General features: G+C 34.8%; 2 protein-coding genes across 3 annotated transcripts; both read right to left on the bottom strand.

The window, feature by feature from the left end:
- Positions 1–817: 817 nt before the first annotated feature.
- On the bottom strand, positions 818–8,228 carry LOC150105552 (uncharacterized). Of its 2 annotated transcripts, none has more exons than XM_090394894.1 (5): positions 7,274–8,228; positions 5,245–5,468; positions 2,166–2,316; positions 1,909–2,040; positions 818–1,805 (listed from the first exon to the last, which is right to left on the bottom strand). In XM_090394894.1, exons 1-5 carry the CDS (start codon positions 7,359–7,361, stop codon positions 1,699–1,701), a joined length of 702 nt encoding a protein of 233 aa, XP_090251020.1. In that variant the 5' UTR covers positions 7,362–8,228; the 3' UTR covers positions 818–1,698. The 2 variants fall into 2 exon arrangements, with proteins under 2 accessions (XP_090251020.1, XP_090251021.1); XM_090394895.1 differs by having other exon boundaries at positions 1,928–2,040.
- Positions 8,229–8,767: 539 nt separating this feature from the next.
- On the bottom strand, positions 8,768–25,139 carry LOC150105551 (uncharacterized). Its single transcript, XM_090394893.1, has 5 exons — positions 24,977–25,139; positions 24,377–24,609; positions 17,775–17,925; positions 9,526–9,657; positions 8,768–9,323 (listed from the first exon to the last, which is right to left on the bottom strand). The coding sequence occupies exons 1-5, from the start codon at positions 25,062–25,064 to the stop codon at positions 9,220–9,222; spliced, it is 708 nt and encodes a 235-aa protein (XP_090251019.1). The 5' UTR covers positions 25,065–25,139; the 3' UTR covers positions 8,768–9,219.
- Between the last annotated feature and the right edge of the window lie 183 nt (positions 25,140–25,322).

Below are 25,322 nucleotides of genomic sequence, written 5' to 3'. Positions count from 1 at the left end.
CGAGAGTACCGTAAACACATGTGGCTATCTCTTCGTTCCTAACCTAACCTAACTGGTATTATTCTTTGTAAGTTATACCATCGTTTTTTAAGTTTCCAGGCTGAAAACTGGATTATTGTAAAAACTACTGCCCTCGCCTTAGCTTACATAACTCAGGAATTGGCTGAAAAAAAAATACCTTTAAAAATTCCTAATAAAAGTCAGCGATTATAAAAGCTCCCAGAATGAACTTTCTTCTGGCAATCTAGAGGTATGCTTGATGACTAGTCATGTTGTATACCATAATATTATTAGGAGCCTTTAAATACTTATTATTGAATTATTTTTATGCTTATTAAAGTATTTTTCACAAAATTTTAATATGTTAACATTTTTAAAACATTATTTTATATTATATAATAACATTAATAAACACATTGAAAATTCATCGGCTCCTTTTTATTAGAAATTGGAAAGCTAAACTTGCATGGAAATGCGGGTCGAGTTAAAGGTTATTTACACTTTAGCGAATCGATGGTTCTAAATAGACGATATGAAAACATATGAGAACACTAACCCATGTTAAGTCAACTATTTACGTTTAATTGTGTTATTGAAAAATATAGATTATCTACAGATGACATGAGAGTCATTAAAATCCTGAAATACAACGATTAACAGTAGGATGAGTCGAATAATAAAAGTCGAGTTTATGTTTCGTAAGTCTTAGTGAAAATACAAGCATTATTGTCTGTTTAGCTAAAATTTATTCGATTTTAAACATATAAAATTTTAACATTTATTATTTTTAAAAAATAATTGTACATTTAATAAAAAACTTAAAAAGTGATTTAAATAAAATTTGAGTCTCCGGGGAGGGTGTTCTCCGGCACGGCCCGCTGAGGGGCTTTGTCGGTGAATGATTTTCTTCGGAATTTGAGCGGTTCTGCTCGGTGGTGGGGGAGCCCGTCACTGAGTGGAACCAACGCTGAGATATGTACGGTCTTTCGCCCACTATGGAGTGGCCTAGAGATCGTCCGAATTTTTTTGAGTTCACCTTTACTTAAACAGTCGGTGATTAATACCCTTGGAGGGTAATGGATGGCAATGCTGTAGCCAATGAAGTCCTAACTGATGCTCGGCTATTGCTGTTACCCTCCTGCCATGATCAGAGCTTTAATAGCTCAATAACACCTTTATCCTTACACTGTCCTCTACAGATAACGGGAAAGATGAAAAGCATTCTTGCTTTGCCCCTTTAATGCCAGTCCTTATAAGGACTTCATACTTCAGAAGTGTTTGTTTGGAGATGGAAAAAGTCCTTTTTAGAGCTTCCAGGGTAACGAATGGCAATGCTGTAGCCAATGAAGTTTTAACTGAGGCTCTTCTATTGCCGTTACCCAGCCATGACTAGAGCTTTTTAGCTCAATAACACTCCATCCACACAGATTTTCTTCATTCAGATGACGGGATAAAGAGTCAAGGACTCAGTCCATCGCCCAGTTCTTATAAGAACTTCAGACTCACTTCGCAAAGTTGTGTGGAGGTATAACGAAGTAAGCTGTAATTTTCCTTTTTTTATTTTTGTAAAAGCACTGAAAGTATTTCGTGTTATTCCTTCTATTTATCGCTCTGATAAAATCAGCACTAAAGTTTAAAGATCAACTTGCATGAGGTTCAAAATAAATTATCTTCTTAATGGTCAACACGCTTCCTGTTTTAAAAATATCGAGGCCTCTTCACCCATACCACTATAACCACAATGACGATGACAAGTAGGACGAAGAGTCCCACAATGAGTCCAGTAAGAGAGGATACAGATATTCCTGTAAATAAAGAGATCCATCAGAAACTCTCTCTCTATATATATTATTTATGATGAAATACTGATTTCAGAAACGCAATGCGAATCTTAAAAGAAATACTTACTGCATTGGTTACCACTCACATCAAATTCATCAGAAAAGTCAGCGCAGTTAATGTTCCCATCACAGTAAAGTTTATTCCAGATACAACGTCCATCCCGACATTTGAATTTCTCTTTTATTTCGCACTTTGGGTCTACATAATGAAATAGAATTATTCAATACTTTTAAAGGCTACAGTATTTAGTGTTCCTGTAATACTTAATCTATATTTCGTTTATATTTATTAAAAAATTTTTTTTTGTTTTAAAAAAAACTTACCATATGGGTTAGCAATAAGCTCGATATCTGTATTATACGTGCGTTTAGTTAATTTGTAAGTAAATACAAATCCTTTATTATCTTGGTATACGACCCCTTTCTTGGAATGATAATTACAAGTAGTATAAGAGTATCCTTGAATTTCAATAATCTGAAAATAAAATGAAAGTTTGTTTAATAGTGTGATGTACTTGGGAACACAAAATTTAAATACTATCGGGAATTTCGATTCCCTTTATAATTAATGGAAGAACGTTAACCTAATAATTTCTTTATACTTTCCATCCTTGGATGTTATTCGATAAAAGTGCTTGAATCTGTGAATTTTAGAGATTATGAATATACCTTATTTTCTTGCTGAGACTATTGATCGATAGAATCATTTTATGGAGCGATCATGTTAATTAAGTCTTTCTTCACGGTGATCAGCATTCATAATTATGAATTTAGGGACACAAAACACACGTGTTGAAAAGATTATTTTACTGATTAATAATAAAATAATAACTTGACGTTTCGACCCCTGTATTGAGGTCATCATCAGAAGGATACATGTGTATAAGAACCAAGCTACATGTTGTTGCACTCTATACAGGTAAATTACATCTACGTTGTTAACTAATCTTTTTTCTTAGCCTGCCCTCTAGTGATAAAAAAATTATCAATAAAAACTACAATAAACTGTGCTCAAGTCCTCACGTCCTAGGATTCTTCTGGAATTATACACTTTATATTGTTATACTACGATTATCTTCTGGATTTGTACAGATTGCTATTGAATGTTCAGGGAAAAAAAAAACCACTTCACCAAGTCTTCTTGTATTGAGATTTTTCTTCGTGGTTGCTATGAAAGTTGCAGATGGGTCCTCCACATTCTTGGAATGGTTAGACCATCATTTTTATTCAGATTCGGATCATGTTTGAGCATTTCACATGCTTCCTTGAATTTCCACTCGAACCAGGTTTTGGTGCTGTGTAGGGACTTAGTACCTTTCCAGTCAATTCTGTGGTATGTTTGGAGTGCGTGTTCAGAAAGGCTGGTTTTTCCAAAATGCAGGTATTTAATGTGTCGTTTGTGTTCATCTTTTCTGATTGGGATGGTTCGCCCTGTTTCCTCTATGCATGGTATGTTACATGTGCAATCTATTTTGTAATCCCCTGGGTGGGCTAGGTGTGGCAGGGGATCCTTGGAAGAACTGAGTAGGTGTCTTAATTTTGTCGGGGTTTAAAGGTGGTTTTGATGTTATATTTGTGTAGTGTTCTGTCTATTTTTTCAGAAATGCCTCTAACATATAGTATAGCAATAGCATTCTTCAAATCTTTTTTTGTTATTAGTGGTATATTTGTGGAGGATCTTGTGAATGGTTTTTATACTGTATTCTTTATACTGTTTTTATACTGTATATTTTTATACATAAAAAATACACAACAATTCATAAGCAAAATTAAAAACTTTACACTCAACGACAACATCTATTAGTCAGCTTTGACATAACTTCCCTTTTCACCAATGTCCCAATCAATGATACTATCTTACTCTTACAGAACATATTTCAAGACGACATCACGGCCCTCTTTGCCCACGTACTCCGCTCAGGATATTTCGTGTGGCAAAATAATTTTTACCTTCAAAAAGAGAGTACAGCCATGGGCTCACCACTCCCCCCCCCCCCAATAGCGAACTTTTATATGGAAGACTTTGAGCAACGAGCTCTAGAATCGGCGTGCCTAAAGTCCAAAATGTGGCTCATATACGTCGACGATATTTTCGCCATTTGGCCCCACGGCCGCGAAGTACTAGATACATTCCTTAGCCACCTGAACAAACAACATAAACGCATCCAATTCACCATTGAAATAGAAAAAAACAACTCTCTTCCGTTCCTAGACACACTTGTCACACGTCTTTCTTCAGGCTGTCTCTCCTTCTCAGTTTACAGCAAACCTACACACACAGGCCAGTACATACACAAAACTTCTTATCACCACCCAACACAAAAACTAGGGGTCATTAGCACCCTTAAACACAGAGCTCAAACCATTTGTTCAAATGAACAAGCTCTTAACCATGAATATGAGACCATCAAACACCTTCATAAAAAATGGATACAGTATAAAAACCATTCACAAGATCCTCCACAAAGATACCACTAATAACAAAAAGTATTTCAAGGATGCTATTGCTATACCATATGTTAGAGACATTTCTGAAAAAATACACAGAACACTACACAAATACAACATCAAAACCACCTTTAAACCCCCGACAAAATTAAGACACCTACTCAGTTCTTCTAAAGATCCTCTTCCACACCTAGCTCACCCAACCCAGGAGTATACAAAATGCAATGCACATGCAACATACCATACATAGGGGAAACAGCGCGTACTATCCCACTCAGACAAGACGAACACAAACGACACATTAAATACCTCCATTTTGGTAAAACCGGCCTTTCTGAACACGCACTCCAAACATACCACAGAATTGATTGGAAAGGTACCAAGTCCCTACACCGCAGAGTGTTAAATTTTCCAAAAATATGTTTATTGATTTATTTAGAATAAAATTTTGAAAATGAAAAAATAAGCGTTTATAGAGTGAGCGATATTGTCTTCTCGTGCTTTCTGTCATTTGTTATTTGAAAAAAAAATCAACAATGAAAGAAAGAAAAGCTTGACGTATGTATGTCAAGCGATTTCCATGATAAAAGTCGTAAAACTACACTACAGTGCGACCACAGAAGCGAGAGCTGTCGCTGGCAGATTGCCAAGAAGAGTCAGTTCGTGTTGAAGGGAAGAAAGGAATAAGGCGATGTACGAATTCGTCATCAATACGCGAAATCACGCACTTTATACGTAAAATTTTCCAACTGTCGTACAGGCAAAATAGTTACCACTTTAAAAACTAGAAGTTTCATAAAAGAAAAGCTAATTTTCCGATGCATAAACATTCATCCCACGTTCGACCACAGATGCGAGACCCCTCGACATCTGTGGTCGAACGCCCAGAAAATTTTAATGGTTACTTTCACCTAAGGAGTAGTTTATTGATATAAAAGTATGAAGAGTTACTCACTGAGAAGTCAAATATACATTTATCGAATCGAAGATTAGTTTTCTTCACGGACACGATCATCCCATAACCTTGAGGAGCAGCAAAAACAATACGGCAAATTCTATCACCCGAGTATCCCTTTGTGCGTCGAGATTTGATGATTGCAGTTGAATTGATTTCCGTAAATACAAAGCTGTACGAATCGGTCTTCCCCAAAGCATCCTTACATCTATCCTCCAAATATACTGTAAAAAAGTAAACAAACTAATGCAAGAAAAGTAACTGGAAGATTTTCAGCAACAGATCTTCTTTTACTAACCAAATTCCAAAGAATCAGATATATATAAATAAGATAACTGCAGAGAATAAAATCCATTTATGAAGAACTTCAGATGACAGGGTTAATAAGGAATATAAGGAAGTTTTTGCGGTGTGGAGAGAATAGATTCAAGTTGCACATAATGTATCTAGCATTAAATAAATACACAACTTAATTTACTAATGTATGTACTGAAATGAATATGAAACTAGGCCTTTTAAATTAGATTTACAGTTTAGGTTACTAGAAGGATTATAAAATTACGATTTGTTTGGTTTAAATGCACAGTGAGGAGACGATAATGAATAAAGGTAATTATAGAGGTAATTAGTCACTAAATATCGTTCTTTTGGAGAGCAACAATCTCATCATAGTACCAGAGACCACTATAAAGATGAACCTTAACTATAGCGAAATGAGAATTTCATTAGTCCAAGTTCTTTTTTTTAATTAACAAACGATATGATGATAAGACCTATATTTTTAATTATCTATAAATGTATAAACACCAAGAATTATGATGTATTTTTTTAAAATCATTCTATTTCTATTATTTTAATTTTATTTTCTCAAAATACCTGACAAAACTCAGCTGCTACTTAATATAATTTTTATTTATAAATTTAATTACATAATTTGCATTATTATCTATTTTTTGTAATTTTAAAAATAAAACATTAATTATATGAAAAAATACGAAATAAAACATCAATTATATGACAAAAAACAAATTTTAATTTCATTGTCCTTTCGTTCACTCTATACTACTCGCCTGAAGAAACCATTTCTAGGAGTACACCTCATAGCTTATCCTTATAAGGACTGGCTTAAAGGAGCGAAGCAAAAATGCTTTTCATCTTCCCCGTTATCTGTAGAGGACAGTGTAGGGATAAGGTGTTATTGAGCTATTAAAGCTCTGATCGTGGCAGGAGGGTAACAGCAATAGCCGAGCCTCAGTTAGAGTTTCATTGGCTACAGCATTGCCATTCATTACCTTCCAAGGGGATTAATCACCGCATATAGTCCTTATAATGACTGGCTTAAAGGGGCGAAGCAAGAATGCTTTTCATCTTCCCCGTTATCTGTAGAGGACAGTGTAGGGATAAGGTGTTATTGAGCTATTAAATCTGTGATCATGGCAGGAGGGTAACAGCAATAGCCGAGCCTCGGTTAGGACTTCATTGGCTACAGCATTGCCATCCATTACCCTCCAAGGGTATTAATCACCACATCTCACGGTCGATTAACTCTGTCACCCCTCACCCGCATATATATATATATATATATATAGCTATGAGCAGAGAATAACAATTAATTCTGTTTTATACAAATATATAAATAATGTGTAAATATTTTTACAATTTTATTAATATTTATTTATATTATTATTAAAATATTAAGAATTATTTTTATAATGTATAGTGTTTTATTTACTTCATTTTAAATTTATTTTTAATTTAATTTATTTATATTTTATTTTATCTCGGATATTGATCAAATATTTACTTTTAAATTTTCAAAATTTGGCTTCAGAAATGATTAAGATATTTAATTATTCAATCAACTATCGGTATCTATCACCTCCTTTACTTATGACTTTGCAAAATATAACAGTCCCGAGAAAAAATAAACTATAAGAAATGTCAGGCCTGTCAATGACTATTAACTGTAGGCCTATATAATATTAACCTCATGCAGAAAATAAATGCTAAAAGCATAAACACTACTTACTTGTATTGTAATTTTCACACCAACAATACTTAAATATGGTTGAAATTAAAACCACAAAGATGGTACCGGAAATGACGTACGATGCCATAATCCTATCCAATGCAAAGAAAATATTGCAAAAACACAAACCTTATTGCAACGATGCGACTACAATACCATACTTAGTGAACGTTAGTTCACCTAATGACCTTCTAATAATGTTCTTTGTACTGTTATTGGCAGATAAGAGATAATGAGAGGAGCAAATAACATTTGTCAATATGTGAAATATGGTCCTCGTGAAGATACAAAAACGCGAAATGAATTGTTACGTCATCACTAAAACGAACATGAGATATAGATCTGCTCTAAGCAATAATTGAAACATTTTTGTTAGGAAGTTGTTTTTAACATTATAATAATTAAAATTTAATATTATTAATATGCATTTTTTCTATTAAATTATTTTATATGATTGAGATCAGTTCTACACTCGAGTTATTTATGCATGTCGTGCAGGAAGCGATCAACTGAGTAAATAGATTTTGGTTATAGACAGTAACCAATAAACAAGATTTATTGGTTACTATCGTCGGCTGTAGATTAGTGCAGTCTGTAAACGGCATTAAGGATTAGCAGTTGTGTTCTTGCGCTGTAGGAAATAGCACAGACTAAGAAACTGGCTAAGATGATTTTAATTGTTTGGTGTAAGGGTATTCCCTAGTTTATTAGGGACCATAAGATGGCAAGGCAAAGTGTGTTTGATCTCTAATATAGATTATGAACTCTAGGTTTATCCAATAAGGATATTAATCTGTCTTGAGTGAGACTACCATAAAACATCTCTTTTTTTTTTTTATCATCGGTATATTTTAAGCAGTCATAGTTCCCCCCCCCCCCACGCTGGAGTTGAATGGGTTAAAGCTAGATTCCCAGCTTTACCAGTGTTGAGTATAACAGAGTTTTCAAAAAATGTATGTACACTGCATACCAACAATTAATTAAATGGCTTTTGTTTAAACATTAAAATTATAATCCCGTGTTATAATGTAGCCATAAGAATATATAAACAAATTAAAAAAAAAAACGTTAAAGACAATAATAAAAAGGACCGTATCGTAATGGTGTTCTTCAAGTAACTAACATCACTGATTAACTCAATAATTATATCTAGAGTTTTTTTTTAGATTAATGCGTGCTGTAGATAGTTTATTTATTATTATTATTTCAACATTTAATCATATGCCTAATTTTGCCACTAAAATGGTTCTATTTAAAGCAAAAACTTAAAGGAATCAATATTTTTTTTGAAGAGATTCTAAATAATAAATTTTAATAAAATATATTCCATCCCGAATCTTCAAATATATACATGTGTTCGGACAGCATGAATCTAACAAGTGTTTACCCATCTTTACAAAATGAACCCCGAAATGCTAAAGAACAAGACAGAAGCAAAAGAGTCTGAAAAAAAAGTTTTATTCCACATAACAAACTATTAAAAGAAACAATAATAAATACCAGCATTGTTTTATAGCCAAGTTTTCGTGAACTCTTGGATCACCTACGCAACTTTTGTGGATTTCCAAGGCAACCATTGTTTTAATACGTGACTGTAAAACAATAATGTATAATAAAAAAAAGCACGAATACCATTTTAAAGAATATTATTTATACTTTTTATAATAAATGATCAAATCTAAGTTCAACTGGTGTATCAAAGCATTCGAGTTGAACAATGGCAATGAATAATCGATTGTTTTAAAAGAATGGAGACTATTATTGAGTGAACACAATTGCTCAAGAAATATTTTATTAGTAATCTCTGTATACAATAACAAAAAGTGATAAATAAATGAATATGATTGTTAAATTTGAAATGATTTTAAACCGGCCGCTTCTTCAATTAATACTTTGCATCAACAAGAACAAAAAAAAAAAAAAAAAAAAAAGGAGCTGCCCTGTACTTATCGACATTTCTCCATCAAGTATACTATTATAATCGCACCCACAATGAGTATTACGCCAGCGACTCCAACAGCAATTCCTATAATTGAGGATAACGTCATTCCTATTTAAGTAAAAAGCGAGAGGGAATTAGAAAGAAAAAAAAAACAAAGTTTAGCAGAGTTTAACATTGCAAAGTATCAAACACACAAATATTAAATCTCTGTCGTTAGTTAAAATTTAAAATAAATCAAATAGTTTTAAACTTGACATGGAATTTTAGACATATCTAACTATAAAAGGAGTATCAGAAGAATATTTCTTACGACATAGATAACGATCTTTATTAAATTCGTCAGAGAAATCCATGCAGTTGATATGGTCATCACATTTACGTTCACTCCAGATACAGTTTCCATCGAGACATTTAAACTGATCATTCCTTGTACACTTCGGATCTGGATAATGAAATCAAACAGAATAATCTATTAAAACGTTTCAGTTGTATGCTATGCGGAATCATGTTGTTTCAAAAGTCATCTAAATCTCAAAAACAACTCTCGAGGTAAACTTTGCCAAATACATAAAAGTGCACGTAAAAATCTTTTACCTGCAGCAATTGACATTAATGGCTTTAGGGGTGAAGCAAGATACTTTTCATAATCCCCGCTATCTGTTGTGGCTACAGTGAGGGTAAAATTTATGAGCAGTTTGCTCGCCCTGAATGGACATGGAGATTATGCATCGCTACGGGAAGTTAAATGGCTTTTTGGGCTTTTATATTTGAATATGTCCGTTGCCTTGTCTTTAGGAAGAACTTAGAGGCTAAAGATTGTAGGAAAGAGAAGAGATAAGGAATATTTGTATCTCGATGAAGTTGATTGTTTCTGATGAACCACGGGGGTGTTTAGAATCATTCGCAGGCACTTGTTTTGTACGTGTTGAAGTTTGAGAATATTAGTAATGAGGTACGGCTCCAGGCTGGAGAAGCATAAGCGACCATGGGACGAATCGTCAGCGGGTATAAGAGCCATTAAATTCTGATGTTTAGCTTGCTGTTCCTGTTAATTAGGGGGTAGATCTGGGGCGATGGCTTTAGATGCCTTTGCACACGTAGTCTTGATGTGTTGGTTAAAAGTTAATTTTTTGTCGAGCGCGACACAAATGTGTTTCTGTCTGTCAGGGAATTTTGGTATTGAATAGTAAGACGTCTCGTGCAGGAGATATCGATCTTTTCGTGAAGAGAATGGCTTAACTCTTTTGAGGATTTACTTGTAGTTCCATTCGGAGAACTATTTCTCTAACTTTAGAAGGTTTTCTTGAAGCTTTTTAGTAATGAGGTGTGGCCGGAGAGATCTGGCTAATAATGTTCTATCATCCGCGTATAGGAATGTGAAAAAAGAAATTCTAAAAATCGAATTCTTACCTGCAAAATTTTTTCTAATTATCCATAAAAGATCACTTTAACATAAAATATATTTGGTGTATAGGAAAAAATATTATTTAAATGCATTAATATTTTAAAAGTTACAAAAATATTTATTTTTCTTTCCAAAATTACAAACCTGCCAAATGTTTTATTAAGCTTTTTAAGTTTATATATTAATCTCTAGGTTCTAAATTGATAAAATACTCAACTTTAAATGCTCAGTGATAATCCCTTGATTTTAATTGATTTTTTTTTTCAAATTTCACTTTAATTAAAATCTAGAGAAAATTCTTTGAATTCAATTTAAATAAATAAGTAATTAGGACTTAATTCTCTAGAGTTGCAAACATGTATTTTGTTTTAATTGTAAAGAGAGGGAGAATTTGGCACAGGGAGAGTATTTAATTAGACATATATAATTTAATGGCAATTTAAAACAACTTTATGATTCATTTAATTTAAAGGGTATCGTTAGTGAGGCAATAAAATGTAAAAAAATAATTAAAAAGTGCAGTTATGTTTTATAGATTGCATTTGAAAAATGCAATCTATAATTTCTACACTAATCTTTTTAATTAAAACAACTACAATTGCCTTCTGGTATTATGTCAAACTCACTCAATTACTACCGTAAATAGACTAAGAGTAATAGCTCCATCTAGTGATTAAATATCGAACGTTTCCAAACCGCTTTGGTTGCCTGGTAAGCATGGTGGCTGCGGTCTCAGACTGGGTAAAAATTACCTTATTAGATTATTTAATTAAATAGGTTGTTAACTTAAATAAAAAAGGTGAGAGTAAAATTAATTAAGTTATGAAAATTACCGAGAATTTTCTCACATACTGAAGATTTCTATAAGGAATGAACTGCTTTAAGAACTATTGATTTTTCTTTGAAAATGCAAAACAATATTTTTGTGATTCCTGTTCTTAAAGATAATTTTATTATTTTTTTCTGTTTTATCTGTCTTATGATGGTGAAATGAGGTTCCTTCGAGGGGTTGGGGGGGGGGGGGCTGACAAAGGGTTCAGAAACCCTGCAATTCAGGAAACCCTCAATATTCAACCGCTGCTTCTCCGTGTTGAGAGATCACAGTTACGTTGGTACTGGCACCTGGTCAGAATGCCACAAGAGAGGCTCCCTCAGCAGGCCCTCTTTGCCAAGCCAGAGGGTGGGAGGCCACGTGGAAGGCCAAGGACTCGCTGGATAGATTATACCCAAAACCTTGGGTGGACACGTCTGGGAGTCCCACCAGAACACCTGAGCTTGGTTAGGGAGGATCGTGACCATTGGAAGTCCATCTTGCAGCTGCTTCTGCTCCCACAACCCAATTAGGAAAGGTGGTCCTTGAAGATGGATGGATGGATGGATCTGTCTTATAAAAGGATGGTGTGAAATTATTTTTGCATATGTCTTTCAATGTCCCTTGAATATTTCTTGATTTCCGCTACATTTCTATGTTACTAGACCTTCTTTCAAAGATTTTAGTAAGTCTTTTTTTATTTATTTTTGCAATATAATTCCCAATTGATCTAATTATCACCCTTGTTGAAATGAAAATTATCCTACATTAGAAGGATTTTTTTGAAGTTTGTAACAAAAGTGGGTTAATTTGTTCAAGTTTACTAATTATTTTTTCTTGATCAAGAATCTTAGTGTTTAATCATAAAGGTGGTTTCAACGTACTTATATTTAAGCCTACTGATGTCTATACGGTTACTGTTGAGTGATCAGTTATAGAAGTATGAGTCACTTCTGTATTGATTCCATACAGTAGCGCTATGTTTATCCAATGGATAAACTGTTAGACGAGTGCACACTGTATTCCTTGTAGCTACCAGTTCTTGTTTATTTTCCCATGAAGTTGATACCTACCCTTACTGAAGTAATTACTAAACACGTTCGAGATCCAACTCAGAACTGAATTCCTGAATCTACTTCTACCCTGAACTCGTGAACTTTATCAGTTGTTACGTCAATTAAATATTTAAACTCACTTGCTGATGTTATCTCTTCAGAACTGTTTTAAACGCCCTTTCCAAGATGTTTTAAACGCCCTTAAAAGCGGATATAATCTCCTATTGAATCTCTAAGAAACAAAATATCTTCTCTTTTATATCTAGTCAACGAATAAGGACTGCTACTCATCTCACATACTTGCTTCTAGCACTAAAGTAAGATCTACAACAGTAATTTTCTTCTTTGAAATTTTTAATTTATTCAAATTCAGTGAAATATGTTTCTTTAAGAAATATATTTTGGATATTATATGGCTTAATGACGTTATCTAACGAAATCATTATGAGTTTTTTCTTACTATGGACATTATTGCAATGGCCACGTTGTTTTCAAATGTGTTTTGGAGAACTTCTGGAACAACAGAAAATTCCTTGTTATAAATTTCTTCAGGTGTATGCCTTCTAAATTGTTAGGAGAGTTTCCTTAAAAATGTTCTAAACTAAAAAAAAGTTGATATATTATTTTTGTCAGGACACGCTACATGGTAGAAAAGCAGCAGATCCAAACTCAAGAAATAATAATAATAATAATAATAATAATTCATTCATTCATTTCGTATGGTGATTCAACGGCCGTGTGCCCCTTTTAAGGGGAGGTACCGCACCACCTCAATCCCCCCCCCCCCTATTTTTATCCCGGTTCGGGACGGGCATAGCTGACAATTCAGACCTATGACTGGAGGGATTGTCTTAAGTATTCCTGACTGCATCCGTGTGTTCACGGGGGAGGTTTGCCTATTTGCGGGATGAAAAATCCCAAATAAAACCGGGGGGGGGGGGGGAACCCTACTGTCCACGCCCAAGACCAGCTAACGTGGCTATGGCTGAGGAAGATCCTTCAGCTCCTCATCGTCGACGGGACCACTAGTCTAACCGCGCGGACATAGTAAAAATAATAATCTAATATGATGTGTTTGCATTAAGGCTTTAAGTGCATCTCTCACGGCACTATTCAGTGTGTTGAGAAATATTTTGTCTTGGGGTTCCCTGGTTTTATGATATCTTTTTTTTGCCTTATTTTTTTCCCTGATTAAGTTCATGATAGCTTCTGGTATCATGAACTGTTATCATGTTTAGTCTTAGAAGCAGTTGAATTTGAGGTGATAGATGATAAGGCTGCTTTGATTTGATGACTAAGTTTATTGACTGCAGATTCGGCTTCTTCCTTGGAATTAATATGAGGAACAGGGTGCATTTTGGATAATTTTTACCAAGGTATGAAGGTGAAGGGGACAGTCCCTTCTGATTACCCAGTTGGAGCAGAATAGGGTTGTGGTCTGAAGATAATTCGTTCAGTGATTCCAGGTTTTACTGTAATTTAACATTCTGGAGGACAACTATATCCAAGACATCGGAGGAGCCAATCGGACTGTGATGGGTTGGTACTGAGGGGCCAGCCACAGCTGCGCAAGTGGAACTTGAGTAGTTAAACTGGATTCTGCCATTTTTGTTGATAGATTCACTATTCCAGGCAGGTTGTTTTGCATTTAAGTCTCCGGCGATAATGACTGGCCCTTTAACTCCGAGGATGGCATCCAGATCTGAGGTTAGCAATGGTTTTGATAGTGGGTTGTAGGCTGCGTAGATTTTTAGGTTTCCGACGGAGTTTGTGATGACATTAATACCTGTGATTTCGAGATTAGTGGTTGTAGGGTTGGCTACAGAATGATGGTTGATGTAATTTTTGATGAGGATGGCTGTACCACCACCTCTATATTCGAGTCTGTCATTCCTATAAAGCTGGTATCCTCTGATGTTGGGGTTGTCAGCTGGTCTCAGGTACGTTTCATTAATTAATAATATATCCGGATTATATCTATCACTGAATTCTTGGATTTCTAGTATTTTATTTTGACACCATTTGCGTTCCAAGCAATAGCCTTTAGAGAATCTGGGGTGAGTTTTTTCCCTATACATCAGAGAGTGCTGATAAAATGGACTGGGTTTGCTGTAAAAACCTTTTTGTAGTGCTTAGTAATGGATTAGAGTTATTGAACTCCTGCAGCATATTTGCAAGAGAAGAGGTGATGACTGCTGTTATATTCGAATGTGGATTAGGCAGATTCTAGTCATGGACTGTCTTTTTGGAGCGGGACACGTCGGCATATGTCCTTGTTTGATGTTGAAGGTTCATCTTAGTTAATGGTGCGTGAATACCTGTTGCCCTGTTCGAATTAGTGGGGGACTAATGAGCTTGACTTTCTGGTGCTCCCGTTTTAGATAACGAGGTAGATTGACTATTTGGCTCAGTCTGCCTGTTTTTGGGGTGGTAATTACGCCCTCTATAGTTAGCAGGATGAGGGCCACTGCAGTTAGCCGGGATGGTTTTTGGCTTGGTGCAAGTATTTGTGGGGTGGATCTCGCCACATTTTAAACATCTGTACTGAGCTTTGCACAACTTCTGGGCATGGCCAAACGTTTGGCACATGTGGCACTGCCCAGAAGAAGCTCTTTTCCTCAGTGGCTCTCGCGAAAATTTAAGCCCACAGATGGACTTTAAGTTGTATATGTTTTTATAAATATTATGGATCTCCACAAGGACTAGAGGCATAGAGATCTCGTTTGATCTATACATTCTGGTGACCTTTATAGGAGGTAGATCTTGTAAGTTGAGGTCAGTAGCTATTTCATCTGGGTCAATATCTTCGGATACTCCCCCGAAGCACCACTTTAAAATTTTTGTCCGAGGTAAGTGAGAAGGAATGAAACTAAGTACCTCTGGCGTCCATTTCCTTTGTTAAATTTCTGTAGTCTGTCACCGTGGCGGGCAGAATTTTGATGTCGTGGTCTACGTTTTTGCCCTGGAATAGTTTATCTACAGGTTAGCCATGATGGTTTTTAAGGTTGTCCATCTCTGCTTTTCCCTTAGGATGATTGGGGTCACCTTTTCATTGGAAGAGGCAGAGGAGTCTGAATTGGGAGCATCTTCATCCATGCCAATATCATTTGTTGGTTCTGAGGCGAGAGTTTTGTGCTTCTTGCGTACGTGGGTCTCTCCTTGATAAGAGGGAGAGCGGAGACCACTAGATTAAGTTTTTCCTTCATTTGAGAAGTGTCTTCATTTTCATCATCGTCAATCCCGGGTAAGGAATAGAAATTTAGGAAGCCGGGCCACTCAATCTCGAATTTTTTAAGAAGCTTCTTTATGAAGCTGAATGCTAGCCCTTTATCGAAAGAGTCAATGATGATGTCAGGATCGATCATACTTGCAGGCCATTTAAGCTTGAACTTTTTTTGAAGCTTGTTTATGAAGATAAGTGCCAGCTCTTCATGAGCGAGTCTATGATAGCGTCTATATTGGACACTTTCATATTGATTGATTTGCGTATAAACGCAAGTAAATCCTGCGAGTCTAGTGGGTCTGCTAGCAATAGTTGTGTAGACTGAGATAGTCTACTAGCAAAGTTTGTGAGAAAGAGTTACTGAGTGTTGTGGGAAGATGCAGTGAAGTTGCTTGGCTCAGCTCGAATCACCTACCTTCCTAAGAGCCATACATTCCATCACTGGTCCTCATATCGGGTGGGGCTTACGCGGCTATTGACCTCATGCACGTTTCGTACAGAGGGGAAGACAGTAGGTTCGAACAGATTTACAGCCAGTGCAATGCAAGATTCACGGAATGCCTCCGTAAGTGGTGAAGTACAGCCTAAAAAAGCGCGGTGACTAGCAATAGAAAATAAACATAAACACGTCCATCAATTCCGTAATGAACACCGAAATTCAAACCCAAATTAACAACTTTAGTCCTTATAAGGACTGTCTTAAAAGGGCGAAGCAAGATTACTTTTCATAATCCCTGTTGTCTGTAGAGGACAGTGAAAGGATAAGTTGTTATTGAGCTATAAAGTTCTGATCATGGCAAGAAGGTAATAACAGCAATAGCCGAGCCTCAGTTAGAATATCATTGGCTACAGCATTGCCATCCATTACCCTCCCTGGGTACCAATTTAAGTCGCCTCTTACGACATGCATTAGCTACATTGGTGCTATTCTTATCCCGGCAACCACACGGGGAACCCAAATTAACAACCAATCCTTGAAATCAACAACCTTATCCTTATAAGGACTGGCTTAAAGGGGCGAAGCAAGAATTCTTTTCATATTCTCCGTTGTCTGTAGAGGACAGTGTAGGGATAAGGTGTTATTGAGCTAAGCTCTGATCATGGCAGGAGAGTAACAGCAATAGCCGAGCCTCAGTTAGAACTTCATTGGCTACAGCATTGCCATTCATTACCCTCCAAGGGTATTGGATGGAATGATTCAATCACCGCATCTCACGGTCGATTGATTCCTCTCCTAACCAAATTAACAACCCTTATCCTTATAAGGACTGGCTTAAAGGGGTGAAGCAAGAATGCTTTTCATCTTCCCCGTTATCTGTAGAGGACAGTGTAGGGATAAGGTGTTATTGAGCTATTAATTAAAGCTCTGATCATGGCAGGAGGGTAACAGCAATAGCAGAGCCTCAGTTAGAACTTCATTGGCTACAGCATTGCTATCCATTACACTCCAAGGGTATTGGATTGAAAATCAATCACCGCATCTCGCGGTCGATTGATTCCCAAATTAACAACCAATCCTCGATTTATTGACAATTGACATTTATTCTTTAAGGGTGAAGCAAAATGCTTTTCATATTCCCCGCTATCTGTCGTGGTTACAGTGAGGGTAAAATTTAAGAGCAGTTTGCTCGCTCTGAATGGGCATGGAAATCCTCGATTTATAATAATATACCTTTCATATACAAAAAATAAAGTGGCATTCTTATATATTTTCTTAAATATTTTTAAAAACAAATCAGATATAATATTTTTATTTATTTATTTAAATATAATATTATATTTTACAATAAAGTTAAAGTGTATTATTATATTTATCTATTTTTAAATAAAATATTTGTAAACAGAAATAACGGTTTGAGAAGTCGCTTGAATTGCTATTTTCATTGGAGAACAGTTCTTAAGTGAAAATAAAAAGAAAAAAATAATGCGAGAATGGCACTTGCAATGCTTAAATACACGGACATTTTTTATCTAATGATTTGTTCTAAATAATTAATTTTTCATTTTTAGCTAATTTTAAAATTATTTTTTATTATTATTATTTTTTGTTTTAATTTTAACATACCAAATGCGGTAGCAGTGATTTCAATGTCTGTATCGAAGTTCAGCTTAGTCACGTTGTAGGTAAATGACACGCTTTCATATTCGTAATAGACGACTCCTTTCTTCGAACTGTAGGAACAACGACTTAGAGAGTAGCTGTGAATGTTTATCATCTGCAAAAGACAACAGAAGCATTTTGGTACAGATTAAGACACAAGCGGTACAATTTTATGCTTGTATCTGCACTTCTTTCTCATCATTCCAAAAACAAAAAAGAGTAGTTAGAAAGGGAATACAAATTCAATTTATTCGTATACGTTTACCACCTAAACTTAGTGCAAAATTCCTCTATTAGGTGTAATTAGACTCTACCCGGCCTTTGCTATTTATTTCAAACAACAGCACGCCCATCAAGTACTACTCAAAGCCGGTAAAATAACACAGAGACCTTAGGAACATTATAGAATGGAATTTGTTGGTTATGTTGAACTATGGAGTTGGAATTATTCCATTGCCAACGTAGCAATTTCGTTTCTATGGCGGAACCAAAATCTATATTCATGTATACTACAGAAGCTATATGGATGGTTGCTGTGTACCACACTACCCAATAAACTGTGGGTTAGAGATTTATTTATGCACCCTGACAATGCTCCTGCTCATTCTTCTTTTTTAAATAATAAATTAGCAATAATTATTACATTATATAATAATATAGAATGCATTCAATAGTAATGGGACAACGGTAAATATACAGCAAAAGCTTGGCATAACTTGGCGAAAAGGGAAGTAAAAACTTCCAGGTGAGTACCTACTGATTTAAATGAGCCCAAGAGTTATTAATAATCACCTAGTGAGATGAGTAAAAAATTGGTGATACCATGGGTTAAAGGTTAAGTAATCTGGACATTCTACTGCGTAGACTAGACCAGACATGAAACATTTTCAAACTACTCCAGATCTCAGTAAGCACAGTGATGATCCCACAGTGCGATATTTGAATTCATCTACCATTTAAATTTAAAAAAAACAAAAAAACTTTACGAACAACGGTATGCCCACCACGCCATTCGAACCTGTTGTCTCTGAAGAGCAGACACCATAACTACACGGCTAACCAGTTTTTGGCACTAATTTGCTAAGGAGATAAGATTGCATTGATATAAGTTGAACGGACAATCTTTCGAAAAAGTTTATGAACATAAGAATTTGGCCATTTCGGACAGTGGTAGGGAATTTAAGTTCGGGAATAATATTTATAAGACAACTAATAAAGCTCATCAGAATTTAGACAAGTAAATCAAATACAAGTCTTTGTTTAGACCAATATTGAATTATGTTTACCAGTTTTTCTCGTTAAGGTTTCTAATGGATGCTAAGAAAAGCAAGGGCATTCAGAGAAGACTGACTAAATGTGTAGAGGGATTGTATTATCATAATTATGAGAATCATACTGATGAGTTAATCTAATAGGAAACTGAGAAGCGATTTGATTGAAGTTTATAAATTAATTCAGGGCATATGTAAGATAAATACCAGGAGTTTGCTATATTTTTCTGACTAGACTCAACCGGAGATCATATTTTAAAAAAAAGCGATAAAGAAAGTTCGAACAAATGTACGAATTTCATCATCATCATCATCATCATGCGTATCAATGATTTAGGCCTGGCATGGCCTGTTCCGGCCTTAGAAGTCATCATTGAATCTTTTAAGAGGACGTCCTGGCTTTCCTTTTCCTAATAGCTTGTACTTTAAGGGTTGTTTTGGTAATCTTTCTATTTTCATTCTTTGAACGTGTTCCATCCATTTATGTTTATATTTTTAAAATTTTTTCTATTACTGGTTCTTGGCTTAATTCTTTCATAATCTTCATGTAGGGTATACGTTGAAGTTTAGTTTTTCTCATAAACTTCATTTCTGCTGTTGTTAATCTTTGTTTGTCTTTTTGTTTTATTGTCCAGATTTCGCTTCCATACATTAAGACCGGTAGGGCTAATGTATTGTATACTTTTAGTCTGGTTTGTTTTTAAACTAGGTTTGGTTTAAATACAGAGTTAATTACACCTATTATTTTTAAATATTTTGCAAATTTTACGTTTATATCTTTTTCATTTTTATATGTATATATATATATATATATATATATTAGGGTTGAACTACGTTCAGGCTCAAACTTAACTGTTTGCTTACTTGGGATTAGGAGTAAAATAACCAAGTTTATAAAATTACTTGGTAACCCTAATATATATTATTCCGAAGGTAAAAAAAAAACTTATTTATATATATATATCCTAGTATAAATATGAATTAAAGTGATTCGTGGGGGTTTATGCCGTTGGCGCTCTATATAGATCTTGCCCTTGTTGTATAAGAGTATATCTACAATATATTGGTTTATAGGTATATCTACCTTCAACCGGAAACAGGTTAAGACTGCGACTAGTCGCGAGACTCCATGGAGGTGGTGTCACGCAATTTTTTTCCTTGACACTGACAACGACACAACATTTATTATGATAGACAATGAATCTTCCCAGCAAAATATTCTCTCCAACCAACAATCCACTGGTTCGAATCTAATGTAGGAGATGAATTTTAATCCCTAGTGTGTGAAGAGTCTTCCCAGCTTACTGGACTCCTGAAGAGTAGCCTGAAAAAGTTCAATGTTTGGTCTCTAGAAAATTATTCTGGAGTATATAAAAATTAATAAAAAAAAATGCCAAAAATATATGCGTTTAATAAAAAAATCCTTATCCCCCGCCCACTAGGATAATGTAGTATCCGCTTATAACTGTTTGTGGGTAGCAGTCACATAAAAAGATACAGATTATGTATATTTTTGTATGTGACACACACACACACACACACAGACTCTCATTGGAGGTATTATATACAGTACACGCATATAATTAAGACGTTATCATTCTGTGTTAAGATTCAGTATAAAATACTGGATAAATAGATTTTTAAATAAAATATATACAATGATAACCTGAACAACAACAGGTTTAATAGAAAAAAATTAATTTCGATTTTTCTATTTCACTTTAAATAGAAATTTAGTTGCCATTTTTTTCTTTGTTATAAGTCAGTTTTAATATAATTTGCAAACTATGGCTACATCTACTAAAGAGCACTTTAATAAATTTTAAAAGAGAAGAATCAAAAATAATATTATAATTCATTATGTAGTATAATCAGTGGTGAGCTATAAGGGTCTCGGGGAGGCTCGCGGGAGCCCTTTGTTAAATTTTTCTCAAATTTGCGCCCCTTGTTCTTCTTGTTTAATAATCTTGTAGAACTAGAAAATACCACCGTGGAATGTACACATGCTACAATGATTGCTGCTTTAAATTCATATGGATTTTCTGATAACTATATAAAAGATCATTTCATTGCAATTTGTTCTGATGGAGCTAGTGTAATGTTAGGAAACAAATCAAGTGTTGCAATCAAACTTCTACAAAAATTCCCAACGATGTATTTCGATTGCGCTCATCATTTACATTTAGCATTAGACGATTCGATAAAAAACATTAAAGAAATAAATCATTTTGAAATATTTAAGGATAAATTATATGCTTTTTATCATCAATCACCAAAAAATCAACGAGAATTAAATACGATTGCAAAAGACCTTGGTATCAAAATTTTAATGATCGGCGGCAGCTTGCAGTTTACGAACGGCTCTTGCTTTGTGGAGAAATTATCCAGCTTGATGCAAGCATTTTGCATCGAACGATAAATATAAGGGCTTTTTAAACCGACTTCTCAATTTGGAATTTTTAAAAGATCTAGCATTAATGATTGATATCCTACAGGAATTATCATATCTGTCAGAAGCTCTACAAAGTCGCAATATAAGTATTACAAGGGCTAAGTTAGGTCTTTTTTTTTTTTTTTTTTTTTCTCGACGATGCGAGCCCTTTGTTAAAATTTCCATAGCTCCCAGTGCGTATAATTAATTAAAAATAAGAAATAAAATCCTTTAAAATATTTTAAAAACAACTGATATACATTTCACAACCAGATAATTTAAGTACACCATTTCTTTATGAATATAATTTTTATGGAACTTTCCGAAAGAGATACTATCCATTATTGAATACCCTTGGAGGGCAATGGATGACAATGATGTAGCCAATGAAGTTCTAACTGAGGCTCGTCTGTTGCTGTTACCCCCTGGGACGCAGAGATTCGAGAGTTTGAGTTCGCTCTCTTAAGGTTTTCTTCTTAAAGGAGCAATTTGAGTCTCCAGGGAAAGTGTTTTCCGGTACGACCCGGTTAGGGGCTTTGTCGGTGAATGCCTTTTTTCGGAATATGAGTGATTCTGCTCGGTGGTGGTGGTGGGGGGGGAAGGCCATCACTGAGTGGAACCAACGCTGAGTTAGACGGTCTTTCGGCAACTCTGGAGTGGTCTAGGGATCCTCTTAAATTTTTAGAGTTGGCTTTACTTAAACATTGCCAATGAAGTTCCAACTGAGGCTCGGATATTGCTGTTACCCTCTTGCCATGATCAGAGCTTTAATAGCTCAATAACACCTTATCCCTACACTGTCCTCTACAGATAACGGGGAAGATGAAAAGCATTCTTGCTTCGCCCCTTTAAGCCAGTCCTTATAAGGATAAGGACTATGCATTATTAATATTATTGATAAGAGTAGTGTTGTCATATTTCAGTCAAAGTGTTGATAATAATACTAATGTTAGTAATAAAATATTAGATTGTACTATTTAAATGTTGCAGTAGAATCAGTCATTTTATGTAGTATAACAAAATAAAGTTATTATAAATTGCATATCAGTTTGAGAAGGAGACTGGGAGGAAGCTATTCACGCCAATTCTGATTCACTTCGACATCAGAATTATCAGTAATATGCAGCAGCAGAAACTGAATGTTCGTGTGTAAAGGGATAGAGGAAACTAGTGAGAGAGAGAATATTTAATTTAATTGCTATCTTCTAAAGTAAAACAACAATATTTCGTGATCGCATTATGATGCGCTCTCAGTTTTGGTAATCCTATTCAATGACTCAATGAATTTCTACTTTGTGTAGGATTAATAGATTTTTTTAGAGGTCTAGGAGGAGCTATACAGCTGAGGCGTAAAAAGAAAACCTTATTTCTTGTCAAAGAAATTTAACAAAACTATAGCTTTGTTAAATTTCGTAAAAATAATATCAATTAAGTAAAGGACGGAAATGAAAGAGTTGAGTAGTCCCCGGAATAAACTTCGAATTGATTATTAGTTGAAACGTTTCGTGTACTAGAGAGGTTGACTGTTAATGGATTTTTCATTAATTTTAGAAACTATTAAAGCGAGAACAGTTGGAAGATAACTTGATGGTAAACATTTATTGCATTTCTATGCAAAATGTCGGATGTTGGCTAATATCAATAACATCAAATACCCAAGTTGGATGGGAGGCTCTGAAGGGAAAGTTAAGGCGCAGTGAAATCGAAGAAATTTCAAATGGTTTAAAAGACTTTTTTTAAATACGCAACTGTTCTTCTGACCTCTTTCTAGAGCAAAATGAAACCAAAGGCATCATTGAAGTCTGCATCTTGGATTTCATTAGCTATCTTCAGGAGGAGATGTTTGCATCATAGAACTTTGAATAAGGAAACATTTATAGGGTCGATTCGAGCCGACAAGAGGAACTTTTTCTGACCTACCTTTTTTTTTAGGTCGTAAGCTAGTCGATCTCTGAAGTAGGTAGTTAAATGTTTTTTGATCTCCAAGCAGTTTGGTTTTTAACTTCATAACTTCAGAAAAAATAACCATGAAAGGAACTACAACAATATCGATTAATATTAAGAATGGGGTAATGATCCGCGCGGTTAGTCTAGTGGCTTTGCGCTTCGCAACCATATGCTTGGGGAAGGAGTGTCCCAGGTTCAATTCCCGTTGTAGACGTGAGGAATTTGAGGATCTTCCTCAGGCATAGCCAAGTTAGCCGGTCTTGGGCGCGGTCAGTAGGGTTTTTTCCGCCAGTTTATCTGGCGTTTTTCATCCCGCAAACAGGCAAACCGGCCCGTGAACATACGCCTCTACAGTCAAAAATATATCCCCCCAGCGGCAGACCAGGCGACGGGTCGGTTGGGAGTAGTACTAACAAAGAAGTCGCATCTAAAGTAACACGCGGACCCTGCATGGGAAGTGGGAATAACGCGAAGAAGAAGGATAAGAATAGGGTAATGGCTGCAGTTGTCCCCATTGTCACCGCCTTGTGTCTAATACTGCGATTAACTAAATTATCGGCGATGACATGAGACTGTTTTCAAAAGGATGTGCAGGAAGGTTATTCCCTGGATATTATAATATTTGTTTCATTTCAAACCTATTCAATTCTACTTTTCATAACATTGTTATATTCATATTTATGTATATAGCATATCCTAGTAGAAACGTGACCACCGCTAAACACCCCAATATTGCTTTCTTTATAAACAATAAACTGTTTACTTTTTATAGTCGCAATAATTGCAAAAAACATCTTATTAACTTTATAAAAAATCATAATTTTTAATAACATTAGTAAAAGACAAATCCCTAAAAATCTTTTTTTTTTTAATAAATTGCTTACGCTTCTTAACTGAGAAAATTAAATTGTACTTACTGATACATTAAATGGACAATTAATGAAAGAAGAATATTTCTTGTTGATAGAGAGTAACATCCCATAACCCTCAGGAGGGGAGAGGACAACATTGCACAATCTGTCAACTGAATAGCCATTAATCCTTCGGGGTTTGATGACTGCTGTTGAATTGCTACCATAAGACTCGAAAGTGTAGACATTGGCCGAGTCATTTTCGCCTCGTACACTTGTGCATTCATCTTCCAAATATACTGCAGAATTCAAAAGAAACAGAATAGAACGAAGATAACAAGAAAATACAAGTGTAATATTGTCAAATAAACCAATAACAATACAGTAAACCTCCCATTATGATTAAACTCAAATTAAGGCATTCACTTTGTTGTTGAAGTCTTCGCTTAATGAAACTTTTCTGTTAATGCTTTGAAATAAATTTTAAAATGATACACAGTTTAATACATATTCAAGATCTAAATACTATTTATTTATAATTATAATTTATTTATAATTATAATTTATTTATAATTATAATTTATTTATAATTATAATTTATAATTTGTTATCTATCGATACTGCCTCCTATGTGTGGAATAAATAATTAAATTTAATATTACTTACTTGAATTGTAATTCGCACACCAAAAAGATTCGTACATGGCTGAAATTAAAAATACAAATAACACCCCGTGTCGGACATTCGATGCCATGTTCCTAAAATACAGTGTTCTTGAAAACTGCAATTGATTTAAATTATTATAACGTCGAGATTTCACTTCACATCAGCTTGTGTTCTGATTTTCTAATAACAGTATTTAGTATTTTATTATGGAGATAAGAGACATGAGCGAAATAAATATCAGATTTGCAAGTATGTACTTACTGACGTGAGATATGGTAAGCGAAACATTCTTCATCATCATCAAATACGCTGAATAATATTATCACTTTGTTGCTATGGTTTATCC

This window comes from Typopeltis vanoorti, chromosome 6, assembly GCF_054136105.1.
Source record: "Typopeltis vanoorti isolate ZY-2024b chromosome 6, IOZ_Tvanoo_1.0, whole genome shotgun sequence".
Lineage (NCBI taxonomy): Eukaryota > Metazoa > Arthropoda > Arachnida > Uropygi > Thelyphonidae > Typopeltis > Typopeltis vanoorti.
This window is presented reverse-complemented; position numbering and strand designations above follow the sequence as displayed.

Bases quoted from the DNA above. Each gene is read 5' to 3' on its own strand.
- LOC150105551 (XM_090394893.1), bottom strand. From the start codon at position 25,064: ATGGCATCGAATGTCCGACACGGGGTGTTATTTGTATTTTTAATTTCA. The intron at 17,926-24,376 runs GTAAGTACAATT...TGTCTTTTGCAG, and splicing joins ATTGTCCATTTAATGTATCA to ATGATAAACATTCACAGCTA. The intron at 9,658-17,774 runs GTATGTTAAAAT...TTCATTATCCAG, and splicing joins AATCACTGCTACCGCATTTG to ATCCGAAGTGTACAAGGAAT.
- LOC150105552 (XM_090394894.1), bottom strand. From the start codon at position 7,361: ATGGCATCGTACGTCATTTCCGGTACCATCTTTGTGGTTTTAATTTCA. The intron at 2,317-5,244 runs GTGAGTAACTCT...TTTTATTTTCAG, and splicing joins AATGTATATTTGACTTCTCA to ATTATTGAAATTCAAGGATA. The intron at 2,041-2,165 runs GTAAGTTTTTTT...TTCATTATGTAG, and splicing joins GCTTATTGCTAACCCATATG to ACCCAAAGTGCGAAATAAAA.